General features: G+C 50.5%; 1 protein-coding gene across 2 annotated transcripts in view; it reads right to left on the bottom strand.

Annotated features, from left to right (window-relative positions):
• The window catches only part of SFXN5 (sideroflexin 5), a 107867-nt gene that overhangs the window by 34429 nt on the left and 46069 nt on the right, over nucleotides 1-27369 (bottom strand). For both annotated transcript variants that reach the window (XM_058024925.1, XM_058024926.1), the window contains 6 exons: nucleotides 24527-24580; nucleotides 22103-22159; nucleotides 19797-19862; nucleotides 7434-7524; nucleotides 2939-3054; nucleotides 405-490 (listed from right to left, as the gene is read on the bottom strand). In XM_058024925.1, the coding sequence (XP_057880908.1) occupies nucleotides 405-490; nucleotides 2939-3054; nucleotides 7434-7524; nucleotides 19797-19862; nucleotides 22103-22159; nucleotides 24527-24580 (470 nt within the window). The remainder of the gene's footprint in view (nucleotides 1-404; nucleotides 491-2938; nucleotides 3055-7433; nucleotides 7525-19796; nucleotides 19863-22102; nucleotides 22160-24526; nucleotides 24581-27369) is intronic.

Genomic DNA, 27369 nt, shown 5'->3' with positions numbered 1-27369 from the left:
TTCTGATTGTAATAACATAACTTATAACATCTGTATTATCTCACCCTTCACATGGGACTAAAAATAAAATAAAAGTTTTTAAAACCCCATCTTTAAACCAGACTAAAACATAACCCAACAAAAGCCCTGTGGATGTGGTACCTGAGGACATGGGTGGCAGTGCTGGGATGGTTGTACTAGATGACCTTGGAGGACCTTTCCAACCATTCCATGATCCCATAAAATGGTTGGACTCAATGATCCTGGAGGACCTTTCCAACCCAAACCATTCCATGATTCCATTAAATGGTTGGACTCAATGACCTTGGAGGACCTTTCCAACCCAAACCATTCCATGATCCCATAAAATATCCATGCCTGGCACCCTCTGAGGCCCCTCCCTCCCTCCCCCTGGTCAGACTCACTTCTCCAGCACGGACATGATGATGGGAGGTAGAACCAGTATAGGCATGGGCAGGACCACTCTGGTCAGGGCTGTTTCCAGCAGGGCCTGTGGAGCAAACACAAACAAACAAACACATGCAGACATCCCAAACCAACCCAGGATGGACCTGCCAGGCTCAGGATGGCTCTGCTGAGGGCACTGAACTGTCACCCCGGAGTCTGCCGCAGCTGACAAACCTCAAAGCAGCTGGGAATTGCAAAATCATGCCTGGATAATGATTCTCCAAGCTCACTTTAAAAGCAGGCTCAGCTGTCATGTACAGGGGGTCAAATTGCCAAGCCAAAGCAACTTGGATACTTTTTGATGCAGAAAACATCTGGGTTTATCATCAATTATCCCATCTGAATAGAGCTACTGCTTGGCCAGAGCCTGGACTCTAATAGGTGGTGTCACCTACGTCACTGATGGGAATGAGATGGGAATCACTGATGGGAAATATGGAGGAAACATTGCAGGGGAGATGTTGTGGGGGAAATGTAGGGAAATGTTGTAGGGGAAATATTGTAGGGAGATGTGGAGGAAATGTTGTAGGGGAAATGTTGTAGGGAGATGTGGAGGAAATGTTGTAGATGAAATGTAGGGAAATGTTGGAGGGGAAATGTTGGAGGGGAAATGTTGGGGGGAAAATGTTGTGGGGGAAATGTTGTGAGGAAACATTGTAGGGGAGATGCTGTAGAGAAATGTTGTAGGGGAGACATTGTGGAGGAATTGTTGTAGGTAAAATGTTGTAGGGAAATATTTGAGGGGAAATGTGGTAGGGAAATGTTGTGAGGGAAATGTTGAAGGGGGAATGCTGTAGGGGAAATGTTGGAGGAAGTGGAGGGGAGATGTTGTAGGGGAGATGTTGTAGGGAGATGTTGTAAGGGAAATGTTGGAGGGGGAATGCTGTCGGGGAAATATCCCACCATGGCCAAGCAGCAACTTCAGCCCTTCCTGCCTGAGCTGAGCTTTGATCCCCGTGCTGGGGATGCAGCTCCTCACTGCTGCTCCAGGAATTGTTTCCCATCACTGCTGGTTCATTCCCTGCAGGGATTTGGGACACACAGGGCTCTCCTCTCCCAGGAAACCCCAACCATGGAGCTGCATTGTGCCTCCACAATCCTTCCTTCCCGGCCAGACTCACCAGAGGGAGCAACCTAGGCAGGGCTTGGATTTATTGAGGCCCAGAGATGTCCCAGGGCCTGGAGGGGCTCCAGGAGAGCTGCAGAGGGACTGGGGACAAGGCCTGCAGGGACAGGAGCCAGGGAATGGCTCCCACTGGGAAAGGGGAGATTGGGTTGGGATCTTGGCAAGGAATTCCTGGCTGGGAGGGTGGGCAGGGGCTGGGCTGGAATTCCCAGATTTGCTGTGGCTGCCCCCGGATCCCTGGCAGTGCCCAAGGCCAGGTTGGACATTGGGGCTTGGATCCACCTGGGACAGTGGGAGGTGTCCCTGCCATGGGCAGGGGTGATACTGGATGGGATTTAGAGTCCCTTCCACCCAAACTATCCCATGATTTTATGTCACAGGGACATCTAATATCACAACAAACCCTTACACAGGGACAGCTGTGTCACACTGAGGATCTGCCACGTTTCACATGACAAAAACCAGGATTTACCTATCCAGGAGGAAGAGCTGGGATTGGCTGGCAGCTGAGCAGAAGTTCTCAGAACTCCCAAATTTTACATTTAAGCTCCACCTACATCACTTGCACAGCGCCTTCACTTTTAATCTTCATTTTCTCTTTCAGCCATCAGGACAGAGAGGGGAGAGTGGGTCCTGGAGCCAGTTAAGGGAAGTGAGGAAAACTGGCTCCAAGAAGTGTCTCTGAGCCCTTCAGCAGATTGTTTTAATCCCCCTGTTAACCAACAATATGGAGAGCTATTCGAGATCTCCCCGTTCCTGCCGAGGACTGCAGAGCTGTACATTAATTGCTGTCTCTGGAGTGCCTTGGACAGAAGGAGGGAGGGAAATGCCAAGCATTATATTATTAACTCCTGTGCCTGGGCGTGTGCTCAGCACAGCTCCACATCTCAGTCAGAGCCCACTTGGAAACAACAGCTCAGGGGGTGCTCAGGAGCCAGGACTGCACCCAGGGATGGGAAGGGAGCAGTTCCAGGCAGGTGGCACAGAGTGGGTGACAGGGAGAGCAAACCAGCTGTTCACGAGGCTAACAACATCTGGCTGCCCTCAGCCAGCTTTGGGTGGCAGGTTTTGGCGCAGGATTGGCAGGGAAGGGTTGGAAAGCTGCTCAGCCCCGAGCCTGAGTCCTCCTCATTTGGGAAAAGGTGTGAGGGATCTTTGCTGGGTGTTCCACAAGGAATTCCTATGGAAGCACCAGGGATCTGTCCTGTCACCGTGCCCTTCCAAACCACCAGGGCCAGCCCCAAATTTCCATGTCCTCTGCATCTCCTCCACTCCCAGCTTCTACAGCCCTGGACCTCCAGAGGCTGTGGGATGTGCTGGGGCTGGAATCAGCTGTGGCCCAGCTCTCCCAGCTCCTGTACTCACATGTTTGGCAGCAACTCTGGAAGAGCCGACGATGTTCCCATTAGTGTCCAACACATCGATTCCCTCCTCCAGCTCCGTGTGCCTCATCAGGACCACGTTGCAGATGTTGGCACTGGCTGAGGAGGAGAAAGGCAGGAGGATCAGCCCTGATCAATCCCCACTGGCAGGTTCTGTTTGCCCTGACTCCAGATTTCCTCTCCTCAATCTGCTGAGATGAATTGCTCTGATCCCAAAGAAAAGATGGAATTCTCAAGGAGAATAATAACCTTTTTTTTTTCCTCTGGGGCAATAAGGGTAAATAGACTTACAGGAAGGTCTAGTGCAAGGTGTCCTTGCCTGTGCTTGGACCTAGGTGGTCTTTAGGTCCTTTCCAGCCCAAACTATTCCATAATTTCACACATTTTAGGGGAAAAGTGGCTCTGTGCACCATCTGACCCCTCCTCCTTGCCCAGCCTGTGGCTTTTGAGGCCTTGAGATGACCCCAAATTCTGTCTAAAATCTGACCAAGAGTTGGGCTTGAGCACCACCCTCCCATATGCAGCCCATCCTCTCATTCAGGCACTTCCCAACTTCTCCCAGGGAAAAGCTGCTCATTCCCACAAAACTTTTGGGCTGATCAAGTGGCATTTTCCAGCACCCCCCACACCACATTTCCCTGCAAACTTTCCACCCAGAACTGAGACAAACCCACTGTTGCTGCAAGTACCAGTGCCTTCCAAAAATGTGTTTCTGCACTGCTTGATGGGTTAATATTCGCTAATTAATCTCAATTCATGTCATATAACAAATGTCTAATTTTTTGAGGGTGGTGGGTGGGTGAGCCCTCTCTGAAGGCAGCTCTGTGCAATCAAGGATGATTTGTGGTGACAAATGCTCCTTCCACTCGAGAGGGAGAGGAACACACACACACGCACACTCTGTCTCTCTCTTTAATATTCCAACGACCAGACCACTCTTCCCATCTATCAAAATATCTGTGTTCCCAACCCTGCAGCTCCTGAATCCCAGAGAAAAAACAAAACAAGGCCTTTCATTTAGAGAAAGTTTAGCCCCTGGTTTTTTTTCGTTTTTAACACTCGCACACCCCGTCCTGCTCGCTGTCAATCAGAACTGAGCAGATCAAAGAGCCCAGCAGGGCTGCTCTGGCCAGGGATGCCCTGGCACAGAGTTCCTGACAGACTCAGGATGGGGTGGCCAGCCCTGATGCTCCCAAGATGCTTTTCCAAGGCTCTGGATTGCCTGCCCTGGTCCCAAAGCCAAAAGCTGCTTGCATGGTTTGTCTGAGACGAGGCGCTCACGTCGCCGCTCCCCTTCTGCTTTCTGAGAGAGCAGAAACGCTGCTAATTATGGCTAAACTTGGATTGCATGGATGTCTCAAATGCACGAGGGTGGGGGGGGGGGAGAAATAAATAAATTTATGTGCAGACAAAGTCATCTGCAGGATTTGGGGAGGAATTGTGGTAATGGAAACTGCAGCTCTGAAAGCACTCTGAGGAAACGGGGCTTGGGCTCCACACCAAGCCATCACCCCACTCTTGGTGTTTGTAGGGATTCTTCCTATCCCAAGGTGCTTTCCACACTCTAAATGTGTCTTTGGGCATCACCTAAACACAACAATTTTAACCACACACACAAAAAAGTCCCAAGAGAAGAAATCCTTCCTCCCTCCTCCTTCTCTCCAATGAGGATCTTTCCATCAGCTTTAGCTTCTTTCAGATCAGGGCTGGGATGGGAATTTTGGGGTTTTCTGAGGTAATTAGCCATGAACATCTCCAGTATGAAGCACACTGCATGAGGCTGGGTGGGGGGGGGGAGAGAAATAAATAAATTTTTGTGCAGACAAAGTCATCTGCAGGATTTGGGGAGGAATTGTGGTAATGGAAACTGCAGCTCTGAAAGCACTCTGAGGAAACGGGGCTTGGGCTCCACACCAAGGCATCACCCCACTCCTGGTGTTTGTAGGGATTCTTCCTATCCCAAGGTGCTTTCCACACTCTAAATCTGTCCTTGGGCATCACCTAAACACAACAATTTTAACCACACACACACTAAAGCCCAAGGAGGAGAAATCTTTTCTCCCTCTCCCTTCTCTCCAATGAGCTTTAATTCCCTTCAGATCAGGTTTGGGATGAGATTTTTGGGGTTTTCTGAGGTTTTTTTAGCCATTAACATCTCCAGTATAAAGCACACCCTCCCCAGTGACGCCCTGGCCTTGGGGCCAGCTGTTTACACCCAGTTCTGGGGAAGAAAAGGGTGAATTGGGTTCCTTGAATTCCCCTGGGCACCGAGATCCTTCCCCTCCTCAGCTCTGAGCAAGGATCCAGCCCCTCCCTGCTCAGACTCAGGCTCCAAGACCTCCTTCCTTCCCTGCTTTTCCAGGGAACACCTTCAGCCCCTGAGGATGCCCCAACCCCAACCCCAAACCCTTTTCCAGCCCCTGGCTCTGCAGGGCTTTGGCTGCTCCTCCAGGAGCTGCTCCCCTGCCTTGGTTTCCTGGATCCAACCTCTGGTCCTGGGTGGGATTTTTTTTTTTACAATTTGAGATTTTCAGCTGGAAAATTAACCTTGGAAGGGGGTGAGGGCATGGCCTGACCCAGCAGCACTGGTGTTAAAGTGTCCTCCAGGCAGAGCTGCTGCAGGTGGGCATTCCCTGATGGTGCAAACACAACCTTCACACAGACCTCTCTGAGGGCACCAAGACCTTCCCTAGCACCCATCCTGGCTTCCCAAAGCTCTGTGGAGTCCTCAGGACATCCCTGCTAGAGTCTGGGCTGCCTTCCACCCCAGCAGCAGCTGCCCCTCCTGTAGTAATTTGGGATGGGACCCTGAAGCTTGGATGTCCCCCCAGTGTTCCAGCTGCCCCCAACCAGCACAGCCCTGGGGGTCAGTGCAGAGGGAGGCAAGGAAGGGATGGGGAAAACTCTCTAATTTCACAGAATCAAGGAATTATTAAGGCTGGAAAGGATCTCTAAGATCATCAAGTCCAACCATCACTGCCAAATCCACCAGCCCATTCCTGAGCACCACATCTGTGGGGTTTTTGGAGCAAGGGCTTTACCCCAGTGTTTGGCTTTTCATATAGAAATAGAGAATTTCTGCCTTGCTGCTGGGGGCTGGAGGCTCAAAAGGAATTAGGAGACATATCTTAATGAAGGGTTTGTCCAGGTCTGCAAACCACAAACCAGCAATTAGTGGGAGGATCCCTGATGTCCTGGCCCATAACAAAGCCAGACAAATAAAACATTATCTGGGGAATTAATTAAAGGCTAAAAAAATTAATTATGGGTCCTCAATCAATGCCAACACAAACACCTGGGTGTGAAAGCAGATGAACCCTGCAGCAAGGATTTCCTGCCTGTCTTTGACTCAAACACCCCTTAGAGCTGCCTCCTGGAGCTGGAACTCATCCCTTGTGCTCTCCTGGTTGTAAAACGCCAAGGAAAGCTGAATCTCCCTAAAACAGATCCCAGAAAAGTCCCAGGAAAACAACAACAGTGCCCACAGACCCCTGGTGTACAAGGAAAAGGCTCAGTGCAACCTCCGGAGCACAATCCCTGTCCCCCCTGCTCTGCAGGCAGAGCAGGCAGCTGCTCTTGTGGCAGAAAAGACGAAAAATATCCAGCAATTCAGCAATTTAGGGCTGGAGGAACACAAAAACCAGTTCTCTGCAAATAAAGGAGCAGAAAGGCCAGAGAAAGTGAGAGCAGCAGACAGGTAAAGGGGCTCAGGAGAGCTCTGAGGATGTGGCACTTGCACAGCAAAGGAAAAACCAGAAAGGAGAATTTGGCATTATATGGCTGAAAAAACAACCTGGATCGGGGAGCAAACCCCATTTTTTTAGTGATTTTGCACCATCTTTGTAAATAAACAAGCTACACAAAAAATTACCCCAAAGCCACTGGTGATTTCTTCAGGGCTAAAATAACAGCGTATGCGGGAGGTTGGAACCATGACCCAGCAAAGGCTGAGCGCAGAGCATCCCTGCCCTCAAACACAGGGCTGATAAAACCCCAATAAATGCTCCACCATGCCAGGAGCAGCCTCAGTTCTGCACACACCGGGGGCTGCTCTTAACAAGGGACTCCTCAGAAATCTACACATTCAGAGCAGAACCATTTCTCTGCATTTTATTGCAAAATAACCCCAGTGTTGCTGCTTATTTGAAGATTTGACACAGCTCAGCCCAGATCCTGCAAATGAAATGCTCTCAGGTTGGAATGGTCGAGGACCACTCAGTGCTGATCACTCCTGAAGCTGCTTCAGGGTGGAAAGTGCAACTGAAAAGCCTGAGGAGCTGCCTCCACCAGCAGCTCTGCAGCATTTTTCTGCCAAAATTCTGCTTTGCAGAGTCCCATCCCTGCCTGCCCCAGCTCAGGGACCACCACTGAGGGGACATGAGCAGCAAGGGAGGAGCTGTGTCCATCCCAGTGGCTTCTGGGCACCTGCAGGTTTGCAGCCACCACCTGGAACACAAAGAAAAGGAATTTTTCCTTACCGACAGCGGGGAATGGCACAAACCTCTGGATCAGCAGCCGAGTGGCTGGGGTAAACTTGTTGGCTCTCTGGATCAGAACATTAAGGCCCACCTTGGAATGGAGAAAAGCAGACCAGAGGAGCAGAGAGTTAATGACCAGCAGCAGGGAAGATGGCACAGTTTGGGGTACCTCCCCATGCAAAGGTGTTTGAGAACTAAACCTCCCCCAGCTGCAGGGTTTGGCTGTGTTGGGTTCAACCCTTTAGTCAATACAGGGTTAAATCCAATTATTGAGATCAAAATAAGGGTTGAACCCAACCTTTGGATCTAATTGAAGAGTTGAACCCAATCTTTGGGCTTAAATGAAGTGTTGAACCCAATTCTTGGGTTTAAATGAAGTACTGAACCCAACTCTTAGGTTTAAATGAAGGGTGGAACCCAACTCTTGGGCTTAAATGAAAAATTGAACCCAACTTTTGGGCTTAAAAGAAGGTTTGAACCCAACTCTTGGGTTAAAATTAAGGGTTGAACCCATCTTGGGTTTGTATGAAGTGTTGACTCCAACCATTGGATGGAACCCAAACATTTGGTTTACGTGAAGGATTGAACCTGACCCTTGGGCTTACAAGAAGGGTTGAACCCAACTCTTGGGTTTATATGAAAGGCTGAACACAACCATTGGGTTTAAATGAAGGTTTGAACCCAACAGCTGGGTTTGTCCAAAGTGCTGAACCCAGCCACTGGATTGAACCAAACCATTGGGTTTAAATGAAGGGTTGAGCCCATTACCGGGTTTAAAGTAAAGATTGGACAAAACTATTGGGTTTACACAAAGCATTGAACCCAACTATTGGACTGGACCAAACCACAGGGTTTAAATGAAGGATTGAACCCAATTATTTGGTTTAAATGAAGGATTGAACCCAATTATTTGGTTTATATGGAGAGTTGAACCCAACTGTTTGGTTTATATGGAAGGTTGAGCCCAACCATTGGGTTTAAACCCTCCCCTGCTGGAAGATAAGCCAGAACCCATTCCAACACCATCCAGTCCTTCTGGAATTGCCCTTGGCTGGGTTTTTGCCCAGGTCACCATCATTTTCCGCATCCACCACAAAATCCTTGGGAGTGGCAGTTCTCACCCAGCTGGGAAAAACCCAAATTTCACTGGTGGTGGTGGCCCAGCACAATCAATTCCTTCGCCAAGGGTCTGGACTACACCACCCCATGCAGAGTCAACATTTGGGCTGTAAAGTTTATTATAACCATGGATTTATTTTTGTTGCCTTGTTCAACCCTTGAATAAAGCAGAACTCTCCATCGTTTTTCATGGATCTGGGTCGTTGTGGATGTTCATAGTAACATAGAGGAGTCACGGCCTCCTGACTCTCACATTGATAATGCTGAAAGCTGGGGAGAATTTCCATCAAAACTGGCTTCATGCACACATGGAGTTAAAAATTAACTAAATCTATTCATGGGGAATGACTTCTGTCTTTAAATTGCTCTTCCTTGCAATATTTTCTCTTTTTCTTCTCCCGCCCAAAAAAAACCCAAATGCAAAAACTAAACCAAACAGCCCCAACCTGGGAATTTTCAGCTGGAAATGGAAGGCCTGAGCAATGTGTGGCTGAAATGTTTTCAACTCAAAATGCAGCAAAATTAATTTATTTTTTTTTTAAATCAGCCAAAACCAAAAAGCTGCCAAAAAAAAAGCAATTTTTTTGGGTGGGTTTCTTTTTTTTCTTTTTTTTTTTTTTTTTTTGGAGGAGGGAGTTTAAAAGCAAAGAGAAGCCTGGGAGAAGATATTTTGCAGGCTGCTACATTATACATGCACATCCCAGCTCATCCTGGCGTGCCGGAGCTTGGGAGGAAGAGGGGGAGAAGCACAACTGCTGGGTAAGCACTGCATGAGCACAGGGCTGCTTCTCCAGCCCCAGGAAATATTTCCAGAGCCTTTCCCAAGGTTTTTACCCAGATCCCAAGCAGGAACTCTTCCTCTTGTCCTTAGCAAACACAGCCCTAGAGCTGAGTCCAAGAGAGCCATGGTGACTCTGCTTAGTCTGGACAGCAGTGGGGGCTTGTCTTGAACCTCCTCCCCCTCAAAAATGACTGCATGATTTATTTTTTTTTAATTTTCCAATTGTTAGGATGAGTCTTTTCAAAGTCTGAACACCTCCATAACCTGTAACACTGTCTAAAATGTGTGGCTTTAAGAGAAGCCAGTTTTAAGCCTGGCTTTGCTGGTCTGCCCCATGGATTTGGGTATTCATTCTGGATATGGTTAATCTGCGTCCATGACAAATTTTGTTGGGTTTGCAGCCCTTGCTTGGAGGTTTGGTGGAGGATTTGACAATGAAGTGGAAGAGCAGCAGCTTTTGAAAGAGAAAAGCTGAGTCTGGGAGAGCCACCACTGTGAGGGCAGTGAAATAAAAGCATTTTATTTCCAGATTTAATGTGATGAACTCAGTCCCCACTTACAGCAACCCTCCTGCTGGGAACATGAAATTAAATGTTGCTGGAGATTAAATCCCATCTCCAAATCCTCAACACAAGGGCTGGATATAGGAAACTAATGAGGGTTTGTTTTCTACAGTTTGGAAATTGCTGTAGCTGATCTGTGAACTCCTTCCCACGGGTCATGAGGTGGGATGAGGGTAAACAGGGCAGGAACTGCTCAGCCTCAAGCCACCAAAGCAAAAGGCTCATCAAGGTGATGTTAATGAGTTTAATTACTTGGGATTGGCTAAAGGACGCTCTTGAGGCAAATTCATCATTAAAGACCAACCCCAGGTTAATTATTGTGACCATCACCCAGTCACTGAGCAGGGTCTGCAGCACTGGTGATGGAAACATGGAACAGAACCAGGGGGAATTCACCCTACCCAAGCTGGCACAACCACAGAATCACTGAGGCTGGAAAAGCCCTTCAAGATCAAGTCCAGCCATCCCCAGCACTGCCAGGGCCACCACTGCCCCATGTCCCCAAGTGCCACATGCACAGGGCTGTGAAATTCCCCCAGGGATGGGGACACCAGCCCTGCCCTGGGCTGCTGTGCTTGACAACCTCTGGTGAAGGAATTTTTCCTGAAATCCAACCTAAACCTTCCCTGGCACAGCCTGAAGCTGCTTCCTCCTGTCCTGTGGGTCCCTTTGCAGCTCAGCTTCTCTGGGCAGCCTGCTCCAGAGTTTGACAGAACTCCAGGATGGTTTGGGTGGGAAGGGACCTTAAAGAACATCCAAGGCAGGGACACCTCCCACTGTCCCAGGGTGCTCCAAGCCCCCATGTCCAACCTGGCCTGGTGCACATGGTCCATACTGTGACCAGATCAAATCCAGCTTTCTCCAATTGCCTGGTTTGCTGAGGTTTCCTCCTCCAGACCACTCCCTTGATGTGGCTGAGGGAGCTGGGGGAATTGGACACAGGGACACAGGAGTGGACACATGGACACATGGCTGGACACACGGACACATGGCTGGACACACTGACACATGAGTGGACACAGGGACACATAAGTGGACACAGGAATATGGGGCAGGACACAGGGACACATGTCTGGACACAGGGACACAAGAGTGGACACCGGGACAGATTCATGCTGACCTGACACAGGGATATGTGACTGGACACAGGGACACATGAGTGGACACAGAGACACATGGCTGGACCTAGGGACATGAGTGGACACACAACTGGACACAGGGACACACAGCTGGACACAGGGATATGTGACTGGACAGAGGGACACATGGCTGGACACAGGGACACACAGCTGGACCCAGGAAGATGTGACACCAGCACTTCTAACATCCCTCAACACTAACCCGGGATCAAACATGGCCAGTGGGAGAGAAACCTCACCCAGGGTTCTGCTGTGCCTCTGGCAGCACTCTGCCCTTCCTCCCTCCCTCCTCCTCGAATTCCTGCCATTTCTTTAGCTCCTGTTTTGTTTCAGCATCAACAACATTCCCTCAGCAGAATGATGTCATTGCACTTTGAAGCAGAACCATCAGACTGTCAGAGACCAATGTTTCTGATTCCTTTTCTTCTCCTTATCTCACAAAGTTCCGACCTCATGTCTACCAAGACACCAATTCTAAAACCATGGGAATTAAAAAAAAAATCCTTGCTTTTTTCTGCCTTTTTATGAAGACTTTTGAAGGCTTAGAGATGGTTTTGAATGCCTGACATTGGCAATGACCAAGCCTACACCTCTTAAACCCAGCCTAGAGCAGTAAATCCATCAGAGGAGTTATTTCACTTCATATTGGGAGGGAATTTTTATAAAATAGAGGAATCTCAGGAGTCCAGTGAGCATTAGCTGGTAGATGACACCACCCAAACATTACTTCATGGGCTGTGCTGGAGAAATCTCCACTGATTTAGGGGATTTAACTCCAGGGCATCCCTGAGCACTGCAGCTGGAGCTGGCTGTTCAAAGGACCTGGAAAGTCAACTTGGAAAGAGGGACTGGCTCCAAAGGAGGTTATCCCTATCCCCCAGTCACCAGATTGGATTAGAACTAATTGGATCTGATGAGTCCCATCCAGCCAAGCTGGAGAAAAGAGCATTAGGAGAAGGAAGGAAAAAACTCATTCATTAGGGCTGGGAGGTGAAGAGATGGAGGCAGAGAGATGGGAAAACTGGGCTCTTTCCCAACTGGAGCTTTCCCAAGCCAAGGAGAACAGAATGGAAGAGTCTAAGGGAAGGGAAAGCAATCAGGATCTGAGTGGGGAAGGAACTTGGTGAGAAGTAAGAGTAAGGGAAGGAGCAGACATCACTCCCAAGACAATTCCAGCAGGGATGGCCACAGCAGCCCCACAGCTGGATGCTTCAAGGGAACAGAATGGTGCAGCCTGGAGCAAGGCTGGAGGAAAGTGGGATTCATGCTGAGAACACAACAAACTTGGTTTGGGAGATGGTGGAGCAAGGAGGATGAGGAGCCATGCCCAGGACAAGAGGGAGTTGTCTCATACCAAGTTTTCCATGCACCTGGATCCTGTCCAGAGGCAGCAGCACTGCTGGGGTGGTGGGGATGGGCTGGGACAGAGGGAAAGGAAGGGATGAGAACAAACCTGCTGGAAATGGAAACATCCCAGTGGAACGAGAGAGAAAATGCTGCAGAGAGGCACATGGAGTTTGGGAGGGGACAGTCACAGTGGGAACCTTAAGCATCATCTACTTCCAGCTCCCTGCCTTGGACACCTTCCAACCTTCCACCATCCCAGGCTGCTCCAAGCCCTTCCAGCCTGGCCTGGGACACTCCCAGGGATGGGTTTGGCAGCACCCAGCAGGTGCCAGGTGCTCTGACTCCAGGGACAGGATGGTGATGGACACTGGGAGCATTCCCAAAGAACCCCCTGTCCTTGTCCCCCACAAGGCTGTGGCTTTGGGAATGACTGCTCAGCTCCAGCGATTTCGGGGCTCCTTGGAGGAACTGCTGGGCTGAGTTTCAGTCTGAGAAATCCAACCACTCCCTTTGGGGTCTGAGAATGAACTGGGAAAGGGATGTGCTCTCTTCAGAGCAGAGAGATGAAGACTTTAGAGCCAGGCACTGCTTCATTTCAAACTTAAACTTCATTTAAAAGAGAAGTTGATCACCAGCTCCTCGGATCCCCTGGGATTTTCCCCCTGCTCATGGAGGAGGGAGCCAGGCCACGCTCCATCCCCTCCCATCCCTCTCCCGACTTTTCCAGCCCCTGAATGTCTCCTGTCCGAGCAGGACAGAGCCGAGGCGGTGGGAGGGCTCCAGCTCTCCCGGCTGATTATGGACATCACACCCCATTCACAGGCTGTCAGCGCAGCCTCGCAGACAATTATCGGGAACAAGGAGAGGATTGGAAAAATCCACAGGGGCACCTCCACCTGGAGAGGAGAGCGAGAAATGGTGTGTGAGAGGTCAGCGTGAACGAGCGGGGAAGGAGGAGCAGCCCCACGGCACGGGAAGGAGCGGGAGTGCTGAAAAGGGATGGAATGGGAGTAATGGAAAGGGAAGAAATGGGATTACTGGAAAGGGAAGAAATGGGGTTGCTGACATGGGATGGAATGGGATTGATGGAAAGGGATGGAATGGGATTGATGGAAAGGGAAGGAATGGGATTGATGATGTAGGAAGGAATGGGATTGATGGAAAGGGAAGGAATGGGATTGATGCTGTAGTAAGGAATGGGATTGATGGAAAGGGATTGCTGGAAAGGGATGGAATTGGATTGATGGAAAGGGAAGGAATGGGATTGCTGTCATGGGAAGGAATGGGACTGCTGGAATGGGTAAGGAAGGCATGGGGTTGCTGGAAAGGGAAGAAATGGGATTGCTGACATGGGAATGAGTGGGACTGATGGAAAAGGAAGGAATGGGATAGATGGAAAGGGATTGCTGGAAAGGGATGGAATGGGATTGATGGAAAGGGATTGCTGGAAAGGGATGGAATGGGATTGATGGAATCGGTAGGGAAGAAATGGGATTGATGGCATGGGAAGGAATGGGATTGATGGAAAGGGAAGAAATGGGATTGATGGAAAGGGAATGATTTGGATTGATAGAAAGGGAAGAAATGGGATTGCTGGCATGGGAAGGAATGGGATTGCTGGAAAAGGAAGGAATGGGATTGCAGGATTTGGAGCTGCTCTTGGCAGAACTGGATCAGGGAAATTGAAATGCTGGTGGAGAAAGCTCCAATCCCACAGAAAAAGTGGGAGATGCTCTAAGGAGAAGGTCCAGAGAGACTCAAAAAATCACTCCAGAGGGTTCCAGAAGTGTCAGCTCCACAGTCACCAATCCAAAGGTCCCAGCAACAGGGACAATGCAGGAAACAGGCAATGGCTGCTCATGGTCCTTGGCTGATTTAATTCAGACCTTTCAGCACAGCCCCAAGAGTCACTTCTCACCCAAAGAGAAGTTTGATCTAAGTCCTGAAGAGCTGAGCCAGCACCAAAAGGGATCAGCAGTGCCAGAGCAAATGGAGCTGGGATCTGGAATTAGGAATCAAAAAATCCTAGAATGGGTTAGGTTGGAAGGGCCTTAAATCCCCTCTCATGCACCCCTCACCTCCCACTGGGCCAGGGTGCTGCAAGCTGCCCTTGGACACTTCCAGGGATTGCCCAATTTCCCTGGGCAGAAGAAACCTACTTCTACATAGAAATAATAAAGTTGTTATAAATAATTATTATCTATATAAAATTATAATATCCAAAAAGCAATTGTTGCCAATAAAATCGGCTTCATGCAGCTTTTTTAGTCTCCTAAAAGCGTGAAAAATAGCAGAGTAAGAGTGTGTGTGTCAGCTGGAAAGAGTTTCTGTCTCATCACAGCCCCCCTGATCCGTGCAGCTCTTGGCACTGGAATACTGGGGGAATAAAAAATTCCAAACATTTCAAATACATTTGGTCTCTCTCAAGTCTTTTTACTTCTCCCTGCCTTTGTTTGCCTTGTTTAGGAAAACCAGCTGGTGTTAATTGCACTTCATGCACCACCAGCATGAACAGCAGCCAGATATCAGGAATTGGAGCCTGATCCCAGGAATCCACTCAATTGTTTGGGGAAAAAATTACATTATCACTCTTCAGAACAGAATAAAATGAGGGAGCAAAAGAAAAGGCAGGAAAGAGGCTGGTGGGGGGAAAGTGGGATAAAAATAAATTACAATAATAGAAAGAGAAACGGAGATGTTAGAGGATGGAATTCCCAGAGCAGCTGTGGCTGCCCCTGGATCTATGGGATGTCCCAGGCCAGGTTGGACATTGGGACTTGGAGCACCTGGGACAGTGGGAGGTGTCCCTGCCCATGGCAGGGGTGGGATGGGAGTTGGGACTTGGGATCTGTTCCAACCCAAACACCTTTCCCAGGCTTATTTCAAGTGGTTCCTTCACCTGAGTCGTGCACAGGAGAAGGGATGAAATCCTGGACCTGGCACGGCTCTGTGCTCTGACTTGGGTTGGGATGGGAGTAGTTGGAGAGAAAAGGAAATATGGGGAGAAAAAGGTGGAGTAAAAGAATTGATTCCTACCCAAATTCACCCTGTAGGGCTGGAAATCAGGAGCTGTGGTCGTAGCAATTCCTGTCTCTAAAAAGGGAAGAAAATCAGGATATTTGCAAAGGTTTCCCATTTAACTGCAGGACAATGAGGCCAAAATCTGCTCACTCAGTCCTGATGGAGCAAGGCTGTGAGGCTGCCCCTGCTGTGAGGACACAGAGGGTGAGGCACAGCCACAAATTCACTGCTCTGTCCTCTCTGGGCTTCTCCAGGCCCTTTTCCACCTGCACACAGGGAAGGGTCTCCCCCCAATGACTGAGCCCACATCCCAGAGCCTCCCTGCTGGGCAGGGCTTTCTCCAGGCTGCTGGGAGCTGTGAGGGGTTTCAGCATTCCACAACTTCAGAAGTGTTTCCAGCTGGGATGTCTGTGGGGACACAGAAACCTCACTGCACACCCTCTGTGCCATCCCTGCTCTGCTGGGAAGGTTTTCTTCCAACATCAGAGAGGAGAAGAACCTTTAAAAGCTGCTACCCTTCATGTTTCACATGGAGGAAAACCTCCTCCCAACATCACGATAGAAGAACCCCTGAAGGTTTTTGCCCTTCAGGTTTCCCACGGAGGAAAAGCTTCCAACATACAGAAGGAGAAGAACCACTAAAGGCTGCTGCCCTTCATGGTTCCTGTGAGGGAAAACCTCCCTCCAACATCATGATAGAAGAACCCCTGAAGGTTTTTTTACCCTTCCTGCTCCACATGGAAGAAAACATCCTTCCAACATCAGGAAGGAGAAGAACCCCTAAAGGTTTTTGCCCTTCCTGCTCCACAGGGAGAAAAACATCCCAACATCCAGAAGGAGAAGAACCTCTACAGGCTGCTGCCCTTCATATTTCACATGGAGAAAAACCTCCTTTCAACATCAGGAAGGAGAAGAACCCAAGAAGGTTTTTGCCCTTCACGCTCCACGTGGAGGAAAAGCTTCCAACATCAGGATAGAAGAACCCCTGAAGGTTTTTGCCTTTCATTCTCCATGTGGAAGAAAACATCCCAATATCCAAAAGGATAAGAACCTCTAAAGGCTGCTGTTCTCCATGGTCCATGTGGAGGAAAAGCTCATTCCAACATCAGGATAGAAGAAGAACTCCTTTTTGCCCTTCAGCTCTACATGGAGGAAAAGGTTTTTGCCCTTCAGCTCTACATGGAGGAAAAGCTTCCAACATACGGAAGGAGAAGAACCACTAGAGGCTGCTGCCCTTCATGGTTCAGGTGGAGGTAAAGCTCCCAACATCTGGAAGGAGAATCTCTAAAAGCTGCTGCCCTTCATATTTCACATGGAAGAAAATCTCCTTCCAACATCAGGAAGAAGAACCCCTGAAGGTTTTTGCCCTTCCTGCTCCACGTGGAGAAAAACATCCCAACATGAGGGAGAAGAACCCCTGAAGGTTTTTGCCCTTCAGCTCCAAGTGGAAGAAAACCTCCCAAGCATCAGGAAGGAGAAGAACCCAAGAAGATTTTTGCCCTTCATGCTCCACGTGGAGGAAAAGCTCATTCCAACATCATGATAGAAGAAAAATCCCTGAAGGTTTTTGCCCTTCATGCTCCACGTGGGGAAAAAATATTCCAGCATCCAAAAGAAGAACCTCTAAAGGTTGTTACCCTTCACATTTCATGTGGAGGAGAAGCTCCTTCCAACATCAGGATAGAAGAAGAACCCCTGAAGGTTTTTGCCCCTCATGCTCCATGTGGAGAAAAACATCCCAACATCCAAAAGGAGAACCACCTCTAAAGGCTGCTGCCTTTCACAGTCCATGTGGAGGAAAACCTCCTTCCAACATCAGGACAGAAGAACCTCTAAAGGTTTTTGCCCTTCATATTTCATGTGGAGGAAAAGCTCCTTCCAACATCAGGAAAGAGAAGAAGCTGTGAAGGTTTTTGCCCTTCATACTCCACATGGAGGAAAAGCTCCCAACATCTGGAAGGAGAACCTCTAAAGGCCGCTGCCCTTCATATTTCACGTGGAAGAAAATCTCCTTCCAACATCAGGATAGAAGAATCCCTGAAGGTTTTTGCCCTTCCTGCTCCATGTGGAAGAAAACCTCCCAAATGTCAGGAAGGAGAAGAACCCCAGAAGGTTTTTGCCCTTCATGGTCCATGTGGAAGAAAACCTCCCAAACATCAGGAAGGAGAACCCCAGAAGGTTTTTGCCCTTCTCCACCCTGGACCATCCACAGCCCCACAGAAAGCTCCTACCTGTCCCTGTGGCACTGTTTTGACCCTTGAGCACCCCAGCTCACAGCCAGTGCTGTTCCACACACCCAGAGCATCCTGGTGAGATGCCAGCCTGGGGGACAGGGTGGCACTGCCCAGGAGGCAGCAGCTCCCCCATGCAGGGAGATCTCTGCTTGCACCAGCCTGAAACTCCCCAATTTTATTCCCTGCACATCTCACAGAGCTTCTCACACCTCTTTGCACAGGGGTGATTCCCAGAGCACCCCAAGGTCCCTTCTGCCTTCTGGAGCTGCCCTGCAGGCTCTGAGCAGCCCAAGGGATTCCAGTTCCCCAAGCCCTGCACAGCCCTGCAGCACGGACACTCCACACCCACGGGGTCCTTACCAAAGCCTCCCAGCTGCTTGGGGGACAAAGCTCTGCCAAGATCCTTGTCCGTGTGTTCTGCCCCTCTAATCTGCCCCTGTTCCAAGAGGGAGAGGAGCATTAATGCCAAAACCATGGGATCAGCAGCACCACAGCGTGCTGGGGTGTGAGGGGCAGCAGCACGTCCAGCTGGGGACTGTCACCTCAGGGACTCACAAGGTGACAAAAATGCTGGCCTAAGCACTGAGGAGCTCAGGGAAACCATCCCATGCTTCCCCTGGAAGCTGTGGATGGAAAACCAAAGCAATGGGGTTGTTAGGATGGGGATTAGGGTTAAAGTTGAGCTGGAAAAGTGAGCACAGCTCCTGGGTGAAGAGGTGGGAGCTCAGGAGGGCCAGAGTGTGAGTCCAGGTGAGCCAGGCTGGGTTTTGAGCCCAGGTGAGCCAGTCCAGGAGCCCAGGTGAGCCAGGCTGGGAGCTCAGGTCAGCCAGGCTAGGTTTTGAGCTCAGGTGAGCCAGGCTGGGTTGTGAGCAGGAAGAGACAGCAGAGGGGACAGGAGCAGCAGTGCCCAGCACACAGACTGAGACATGGCAAACCATCCTGCACAAGGGTACCCAATAAAATGGAGTTTTCCCTCGAAACCTCAAGGCACTTCAACAACTCCACACCCTTTGGAAAATGGTCGGGCAGCTGCACAAGGAGCAAATTCTCTGTGACCTGAAAAAATGGGGAAATGTCATGGCCAGAGGGGAAAATACCAACTGCTGTGGGATCTGTAATGCTCCAAAGGAAAAGTACAACCATCCAGTTTTGGGCATATTTGAAACCCCAGTGTAAGGAATACATCCCAAATTGCTCCTCAAAACTGTTCCTGCCCCTTTGGGAAGAGCTGATCCTGCTCCTGATGTCAACCTGTGCTCCTGGGAATGTATTAAAAGCCACAAGAGCTTGATTTTAAGAATGTTAAAAGCTTCTCTCACAGGAGCTTTATAATCTGTGTGATTATTTCACACAGAACTGCAGAGGAGGCCCCAGAGCTGCTCCAGGGCTGGAGCCAGGCTGGGAGAGCTGGGAATGTTCACCCAGAGAAAGGAAAATTCCAGGAATTCCCTAAAGAGGATCCAGGAGAGCTGGAGAGGGACTGGGGACAAGGCCTGCAGGGACAGGAGCCAGGGAATGGCTCCCACTGGGAAAGGGGAGATTGGGCTGGGATCTTGGCAAGGAATTGCTGGCTGGGAGGGTGGGCAGAGGCTGGGCTGGAATTCCCAGATTTGCTGGGGCTGCCCCTGGATCCCTGGCAGTGGCCAAGGCCAGGTTGGATCCACCTGGGACAGTGGGAGGTGTCCCTGCCATGGCAGGGGTGGCACTGGGTGGGATTTGAGGTCCCTTCCCACCCAAACCATTCCAGGGTTCCACACCGTGATCTGAACTCCAGCTCCAGCTTGGAACACATCTACAGGGAAGATGTAATTCCATCCTCAGTGGAACATTCCAGAACTCTGCCTCTCCTCTCCTGCCACCCAGCGCCCTGCAGCCTCGAGGTCTCTAAATTAGCCTGGTTAATGAATTCCCCACCAATTAACGCACGAGGGAGAGTGGGAGTTCACAGAGCAGCCAAGGCACAGCGCAGGAGGGGCTGGATTCTGGTTCTGCTGCAAAGCTCGGGCATGCAGGGCCAGCCACACCCCAGGTGACAGCATTTGCTGGTTATCAAAACAGAGTTAAGTCAATTAAAAGACATCAACATGCTCAACAATCCACAAAGCATCTCCCAAGCAGCTCCTTAGTCATGAAATCCAGAGATATAAAGAGTTACCCACTGCTATTGAGACAGCACTTATGACAGCTCCCAAGTAGCCCTGGATGAACTTGGATGTCGGAGAAGGCTTTGGAAAGAAAAACAAAACATATTTTCAATAAACAAACTTCTGGTTATTAATATTCAACCCTTTTTTCCCCCCCTTTTTTTTTTTGTTTGTTTGTTTTGGTTTTGGTGTATTTGTTTCAGAGCAGAGACAGGTTTAATTTTGTCATATTGTTCTGTGACACATGGGCTGTCATCCCAAGAGGCAAAAGCGAGGAAATCGTGGCCTCCTGAGCAAGGTCACAGGGAATGGAAAATTAATTGGCATCAGAAAATTATAATAATAGCAGCTCAAAGGAAGGATGTGAGTGAAATTCAGCAAATGGTACCAAATTAGCATTTCTACCCTGGAGTGCTGAACCCCAAACTCGCCACAGTCAATATTTCATCTGTGAAATGTTCTCTCAGTGAGCTGGATGGATTCCAGCTCAGCTTCCCACATCCCAACACAGGATGAATGGAGGCTGAGGAGAAGGAAGGGAGCAGGAAGAGCCCCAGCACTTTCCAGGGAGAGCCCCACCAAGGATGGAGCAGGGACAGCCTCACCAAGGATGGAGCAGGGACAGCATCACCAAGGATGGAGCAGGGACAGCTCCAGCATTTCCCAGGGACAGCCCCAGCACTTCCCACTGCCACCAGCATGGACAAAACCCCTGGGAGATGGGATCATGGAGCTTCCTCCTGCTCCCCCAACCCAGGCACTGTTCTGCTCTGTGCTTTTTCAGATCCCAGTTAAACCATTCCAGACCAGTTGAGACCATGGACTGGTTCAGCTCTGAGGCCTTGAGCCTCATTTCTGTGCCTGCAGTGATTCCCAGATCCTTGTGCTGGTTACACTGAGTTTAAACACGGAACAGTGGCCAGTCCAGAAATCCCCCAGTGGGCACCCCAGAGGTTTCATGGGCACCCCAAAGGTTTCATGGCCAGGAAAAAGGCAGGATTGGTGTTTCCATGTGGGAATGCCCTGGGGCAGGCCCACAGCTGCCTCATGGCTGTGTGTAGGAATTGGCACAGCTGTGACTCAGATTTTACCCCAAAAGAACCAGGCATGAGTTTCAAGCCCAGGGAATCATTTGTTTAACTTAGGGTGAACTTGAGAGTTCCCCCATAAGCCTTTGGTGTTATGCTAAGGTGTCCAAGTCCTGCTCCCCTATTGGCTATGCCCTGTTATGTATCCCCTATATGTTACACTAAGTTCTGCTCCCCTATTGGTTACTTGTTTCCCCTATATGGTTATAGTTCCAGAATGTTCCACCTCCAAGTGTATATATTGTTGCTTCCCCTTTGTCTCAGGTCTTTGGATCCTGCCCCTCCTACTGTGCTCGACTTCTCCACAATTGTTGTTTTTCACTCCATTATTAAAGTTCTTTTTGGGCAACTCCATTGAACCTGCTCCTTTTCATTTTCACCACCCTCAGTCCCTGGAGTCAGGAACCAGAGAGGTTTGTCAGCCACCTTCACCATGAAATCAGGAACCAGAGAGGTTTGTCATGGCCACCTTCAGTCCCTGAAGTCAAAGACGAGGGAGGTTTGTCACGGTCACCCTCAGTCCCTGGAATCAGGCCCCAGAGAGGTTTGTTATGGCCACCCTCATCATGAAATCAGAACCCAGGGAGTTTTGTCATGGCCACCCTCACTGCCCTGGAGTCAGGAACTAGGGAGGTTTGTCAGCCACCCTCACCCCAAAGTCAGGGCCCAGAGAGGTTTGTCATGATCATCCTCACTGCTCTGGAGTCAGGAACCAGAGAAGTTTGTCACAGCCACCCTCACCATGAAGTCAGGAACCAGAGAGGTTTGACATGGTCACCCTCATTGCCCTGAAATCAGGAGCCAGAGAGGTTTGTCAGCCACCCCTACTGTCTGGAGTGAGGAACCAGAGAGGTTTGTCACAGCCACTCTGACTGCCCTGGAGTCAGGGCCCAGAGAGGTTTGTCATGGCCACCCACACTATCTGAAGTCAGGATTCAGAGAGGTTTGTCACCCCACCCTCACCCTGAAATCAGGAACCAGAGAGGTTTGTCAGCCACCCTCACTGCCCTGGAGTCAGAGACCAGAGAGGTTTGTCATGGCCACTGTCACTGCACTGGAGTCAGGGCCCAGAGAGGTTTGTCATAGCCACCCTCACTCTGAAATCAGGAACCAGGGAGGTTTGTCAGTCACCCTGATGCTGGAATCAGGGTCCAGGGAGGTTTGTCATGGCCACCCTCACCCCAAAGTTGGGAACTAGGGGTGTTTGTCACCTCACAGTGACAGCTGGCTCACCTTGCTTGCGTTGCGGTTTGCATAGTTCACACACGCGTTGTGGCTCTGGTTCAACCACTGTGGGACAGAGAGACAGAATCAGCACAAACTCAACAAAATCTGACCTTCTGGGAGTTCTGAGGGAAATCATGTGCCCTTGGACTGCTCCCAGCTCAGCACCTCGCTGCTGCAGGGTCTAGGTGTGATTTGATGCCCTTCAAATGGAGGAATGGGAATTCCAAGGTGTCCAGTGCCCCGAGGGCAGCTCTGCTTCCCTGGATGGACAACTCATCTCCTGGCCCCATCTCCCCCGCTGCTGTTGGGTTTTAATGTCACAAAATCCCAGGATCATTGAGGCCGGAAAATCCCTGCAAGGTCACCGAGCCCAGGCAATGCCTATTTCCCCCTTGTCCCCAGTCCAGAGCTCTTAATGCCATGTCCAGGCCTTCCTTGGACATCTCCAAGAATAGGGACTCCAAACCTCCCTGGGCAGCTCCTTCCAATACCCAATCTCCTTTAACATGAAGAAATTCCTCCTGGTGTCCTGGCCAAACCCATCTGCAGTCAGGATGCAGCAGTGCCATTCCAGCAGGCCCTTCCTGAGCTCCACAGGCTCTCAGAGGGTCACAGGAGGCTTCTGAGGAGCAGGAGATGAGCAGATGGCCCAGCTTATGGACACACATGGCATTAAACCGGCAGGAACAGAGAACTTGGGGCTGCCCCTGAATCCCTGGAAGTGTCCAAGGCCAGGCTGGACAGGGCTTGGAACACCCTGGGATGGTGGGAGGTGTCCCTGCCCACCTGGGGTGGAATGGGATGGGATTTACTGTCGCTTCCCACCCAAACCAGCCTGGGATTCCATCCCAGAGGTCCCTAAACAGGGCAGGTGAGTGGCCTTCAAAGCCCTGAGTGGCTCAGGATGTCCCCAGCCACTCCTCCTGTGGGACAGCTCCCAGCCAAATGCACCAGACCCCAAACTCGTGGCAGGGCTGTACCGCTGTGCTCCCGGCAGATCCCACTCTGCTCTGAGCCTTCCTGACTGCACAGCTCCATCCCCACTCTCAGTGCAGACAATAAAAAGACATTTGCCACAGAAAGGAGGCTGAAAATAACTTGTTCCTTGGTTTCAGCTGGCGACGGAATCACACTCGTGGTGTGTTTACTATGGAGCTCTCCTTCCCGTGCCTGCTTCCTCCCCTTACTCTCAATTCCCAGAATGTGAACAGGAAATCACACCAGCACCTCCCTACACACAGATTGTTTTCCCCCAGAGTTCCTGTAGCAGACTCAGTGCAGGAGTCCTGGGCTTTGCCATGCACACCTATTCCCAAAATTCCCTGCGACAGGGCCTCCCATCATCCCCAGCCCTTCCAACATCCTTCCCCAAGGAAAATCCCAGCTCCTCATCCTCCCAAAGGCAGATGGGTAAGTTTAGGGCCAACCCCTCCATGGATGTGCCATTTACACCCAGACAAAATGGCTCCAAAATCTGATTTTTGCTTCTGGCCTGCTCTGCCTCTTCCTTGCCATGGCACAGGAAGGTGTGGGATGAAAAGGGGAGCCCAGATTTGTTTCCAGCCCCTGGCAGGCCTTTCCCTGAATGGATCCAGGCACATCCTGTCCCTACAGCACGGCCAGGAGGGACAGCCACAGCAGCAGGCTGTCCTCTGGGCAGAACCCAGCTCTTCCCTCCTGTCCTGGGATGTAAGATAAGTGTGTATTCTACTGCCACCTGTCAGAGCTGGGGCAGGTATCTGCTGCTCGTGGGGCAGTTCTCTTCATCTCTTTCACAGCCAATCCTCCCTCCAGGAGATCTCTGCTCTTTGTGGGCCGTTAATTATTAATTATCTGCTGTCCATGGCCAGTGAGTGTCCCTGCATGGCTGATCAAATTCCATCATCCCATGGGGAGATGCTCCGCCCAGGGGAGGAGCCAAGCATTCCTACCTGGATCCAATCTGAGCTTTGGGACACCCCAGCAGCCTTTGCCCCCTGCATTCCCAGAGGAGCAGCTTTCTGCTGCCCTGCATGGCCAGAGGGAGCCCAGGCCCATCTCCAGCAGCCCTGGAGCTGCAGAGGAAAACTCCCCCCTTGTGCAGGATCCCTGCTGCAGCAGAGCCACAGCTGGCACTGCAGGAGGGCTGAGCCCCCATGGGATGGGGCTGGGACACCGCCCTGACACACAGGGGGACAGGGCACGGTCTCACTCTGGCAGTGATTTGTTTTGTACTATTACATTTGTATTTTTAATTTTCTCCTAGTAAAGAACTGTTATTCCTGCTCCCATACATTTCCCTGAGAGCCCTTTAATTTCAAAACTATAATAATTCGTAGGAAAGGGATTTACATTTTCCATTTCAAGGGAGGCTCCTGCCTTCTTTACAGACACCTGGCTTTTCAAACCAAGACACCTCCCCACACTCCCACCCTTCCCAAGGAGCCTCACCTGCCAAAACACAGTGGAGGCCAGGGTCTGGTTGGGCAGGAGGAGACCAACAACCTGCAAGAGGAGAGATTCTCTCATTATTAAAGCATCCCTACTTTGCTCTCTGTGCTTCTCCAGGCATGCAAACAGCCAAGCTGATTTCCAGGGACTTGAATAAATTATCCTCATTTCTGGCTCTATTTCATTCCTGTTATTTTTGTCATCCCAGTCATTATCAGCCTCCTGTCTCTCTGTTTTCCAGGGGTGGAACTGGCTGATGTCACTGAGCCCCTGAGAGCTCTGCACCTTTAATTATCATAATTAATAATCACCTGCTTGTGATACACCCTGAAAACCCCCTGGCAGCTGGCAGTGCCCAAAGACTCCATGAAAACCCAAAGAATTCCCTAATCCAGGTGTTTCTGGAGGGAAACACAAACTCTGTATGGAGGCAAGAGTTCAAAGCTGTCACTACTGGTAGTAAACAAGGGATTCTCATTTTCCTTTGGCACATTCCCTCTTTGGGGCACCAGGAAAAAAATCCCACTGGAATCTGAGGGCAGCAGAACCACCTGGGAGCACTTTACTCCTTTTTGGGAGCCTGGGGTTTATTTAAATCAGATTTATTTCAATTAATTCATCCTTTTTGGTGTTTCACTGTCCCCCCAAGGCTTGGGGCAGCCCAGCCCAGCACATCTGGCCAGATGTTCCCTGCTGGGGCCTGCACTGGGGCACCAGAGGCTCTGCAAGGTCACTCCTGGCAGCACCTGAGGCCACACAGGTGTGTCCTGGGCCTGGGGTATCCTTGGGCCCTTTCTGACAGCACCACAGGGACACAGCTCTGCAAATCCCATCCCTGACACACCAAATACCTGCCTCAGGGCCAGCCTTCCTGGTTTAAAGCAGTTTTTTTCTTGTTTTAGGGTCATTTTTCCTGCTTTCAGACAGTTTTTAGGGCCATTTTCCTGCTCTAAGGCAGTTTTTCTTTTCTTAGGACCATCTTTCCTGCTTTAGGGACATTTTTCCTGCCATAGAGCCATTTTTCTTGTTTTAGGGCCACTTTTTCCTGTTTTAGGGCAATTTTTTCCTGTTTTAGGGCAATTTTTCCTGCTTTGGGGCATTTTTTTCTTGTTTTAAGGCCACGTTTCCTGCTTTAGGACCACATTTCCTGCTTTAGGGCCATTTTTTCCTGGTTTAGGCCACAAGAAGCTGAAGAAGAGAAAAAGGATGCAGACAAGGGGACCCCAAGGACCAGCCCCACAAACACAGCCAGGACAAAGAATTCCCAGCCAGATAAGACAGCCCTGCCATCCCTGCCTCCCTCCCTGTGCCCTGAGCTCCCCACATTTCTGGAGGTGTTCCCTGCCTGCAAAACCCCATGGAATTCAAAGGTTGAGCAACTCTTTAACCCCATCCATTCACTCCAACTGCTGGGAGCTCATCCCCACCCTCAGACCTTCCCCAGAGCCTCCTCCTGGCTCATTCCCAGGAATCTGGGAAGGGATGGAGTCCTGTTCTCCCAGCTCATTCCCAGGAATTTGGGAAGGGAAGGGATGGAGTCCTGTTCTCCCAGCTCATTCCCAGGAATTTGGGAAGGGATGGGATGGAGTCCTGTCCTCCCAGCTCATTCCCAGGAATCTGGGAAGGGATGGGATGGAGTCCTGTTCTCCCAGCTCATTCCCAGGAATTTGGGAAGGGATGGAATGGAGTCCTGTTCTCCCAGCTCATTCCCAGGAATCTGGGAAGGGATTGGATGGAGTCCTGTTCTCCCAGCTCATTCCCAGGAATTTGGGAAGGGAAGGGATGGAGTCCTGTTCTCCCAGCTCATTCCCAGGAATCTGGGAAGGGATGGGATGGAATTCTGCCCTCCCAGCTCATGCCCAGGAATCTGGGAAGGGATGGGATGGAGTTCTGTCCTCCCAGCTCATTCCCAGGAAACTGGGAAGGGATGGGATGGAGTTCTGTCCTCCCAGCTCATTCCCAGGAATCTGGGAAGGGATGGAGTCCTGTCCTCCCAGGGGTGAGCCGGGGCCATCCCCAGGGATGGAGGGAACGTCTCAAACGGCACCGAACAAAAGGGGCCGGGGCTTGGGCGGCCTCGCTCCCTTCCCATCCCCTCTCCCTTCTCCTCCTCCTCCTCCAGCTTTTCCTCCCACTCTCGTGGAGTTGCAGGGACTTTGTTCCCTGGCCCCGAGCCAGCTCCCACTAATTTACGGCTCCGTTCCCCCCACGCGGAGCTCGGCATTAATTAACGCGGCCCCAAACGAAGCCCACCCTAACCCCAAACCCAACCCCAAGTCTCTGGTGCCTCCCAAACCAGGGGGAGGAAGAGGCTGGGGAAGGAGCAGGGCCAGGCAGAGGCTGGGGCTGAGCGCCGGGGGAAAATTCCGGCGGGGAAAAATAAATAAATAAAGAAAAAAAAGAGCACCCAAAATCTGTATGACTGAAAGAGGCACGTTTAAATGCAAACTCTCCATATGTGCAAGAGTCTGTCAAGAAATGTACAATTTCACTTTTAATTACTGTCAGGGGAAAAAATAACTAAGAAGGAAAACAAAATATATAAAAAAAAAGAGCTCCTAAACACTGGCGAAGTGTCAGCGACAGAATTTAATTGGTGATCAGGTGTGAAGGGCCCTTGGTGGCCCCCAAAGCCACCCCGTGGACATCAGGGAGCTCTGAGCAGCTCCAGCTCCAACCCCAAATCCTGCCTGAGGTGGGACAGCCACCTGCAGCCCCAGATTCCCACCTGGGTCCTCAGGGGTTCCCTAAAACCTCACCCAGACCCCAGTTTTGGATGGCTGGGGGAAATCAGGGGCTGAGAGTTGTGGTGGCAGCAGCACTCTGCCCTCAAGGCCGAGTTT

Source organism: Melospiza georgiana, chromosome 5 (assembly GCF_028018845.1).
Source record: "Melospiza georgiana isolate bMelGeo1 chromosome 5, bMelGeo1.pri, whole genome shotgun sequence".
In the NCBI taxonomy this organism is placed as follows: Eukaryota; Metazoa; Chordata; class Aves; order Passeriformes; family Passerellidae; genus Melospiza; species Melospiza georgiana.
This window is presented reverse-complemented; position numbering and strand designations above follow the sequence as displayed.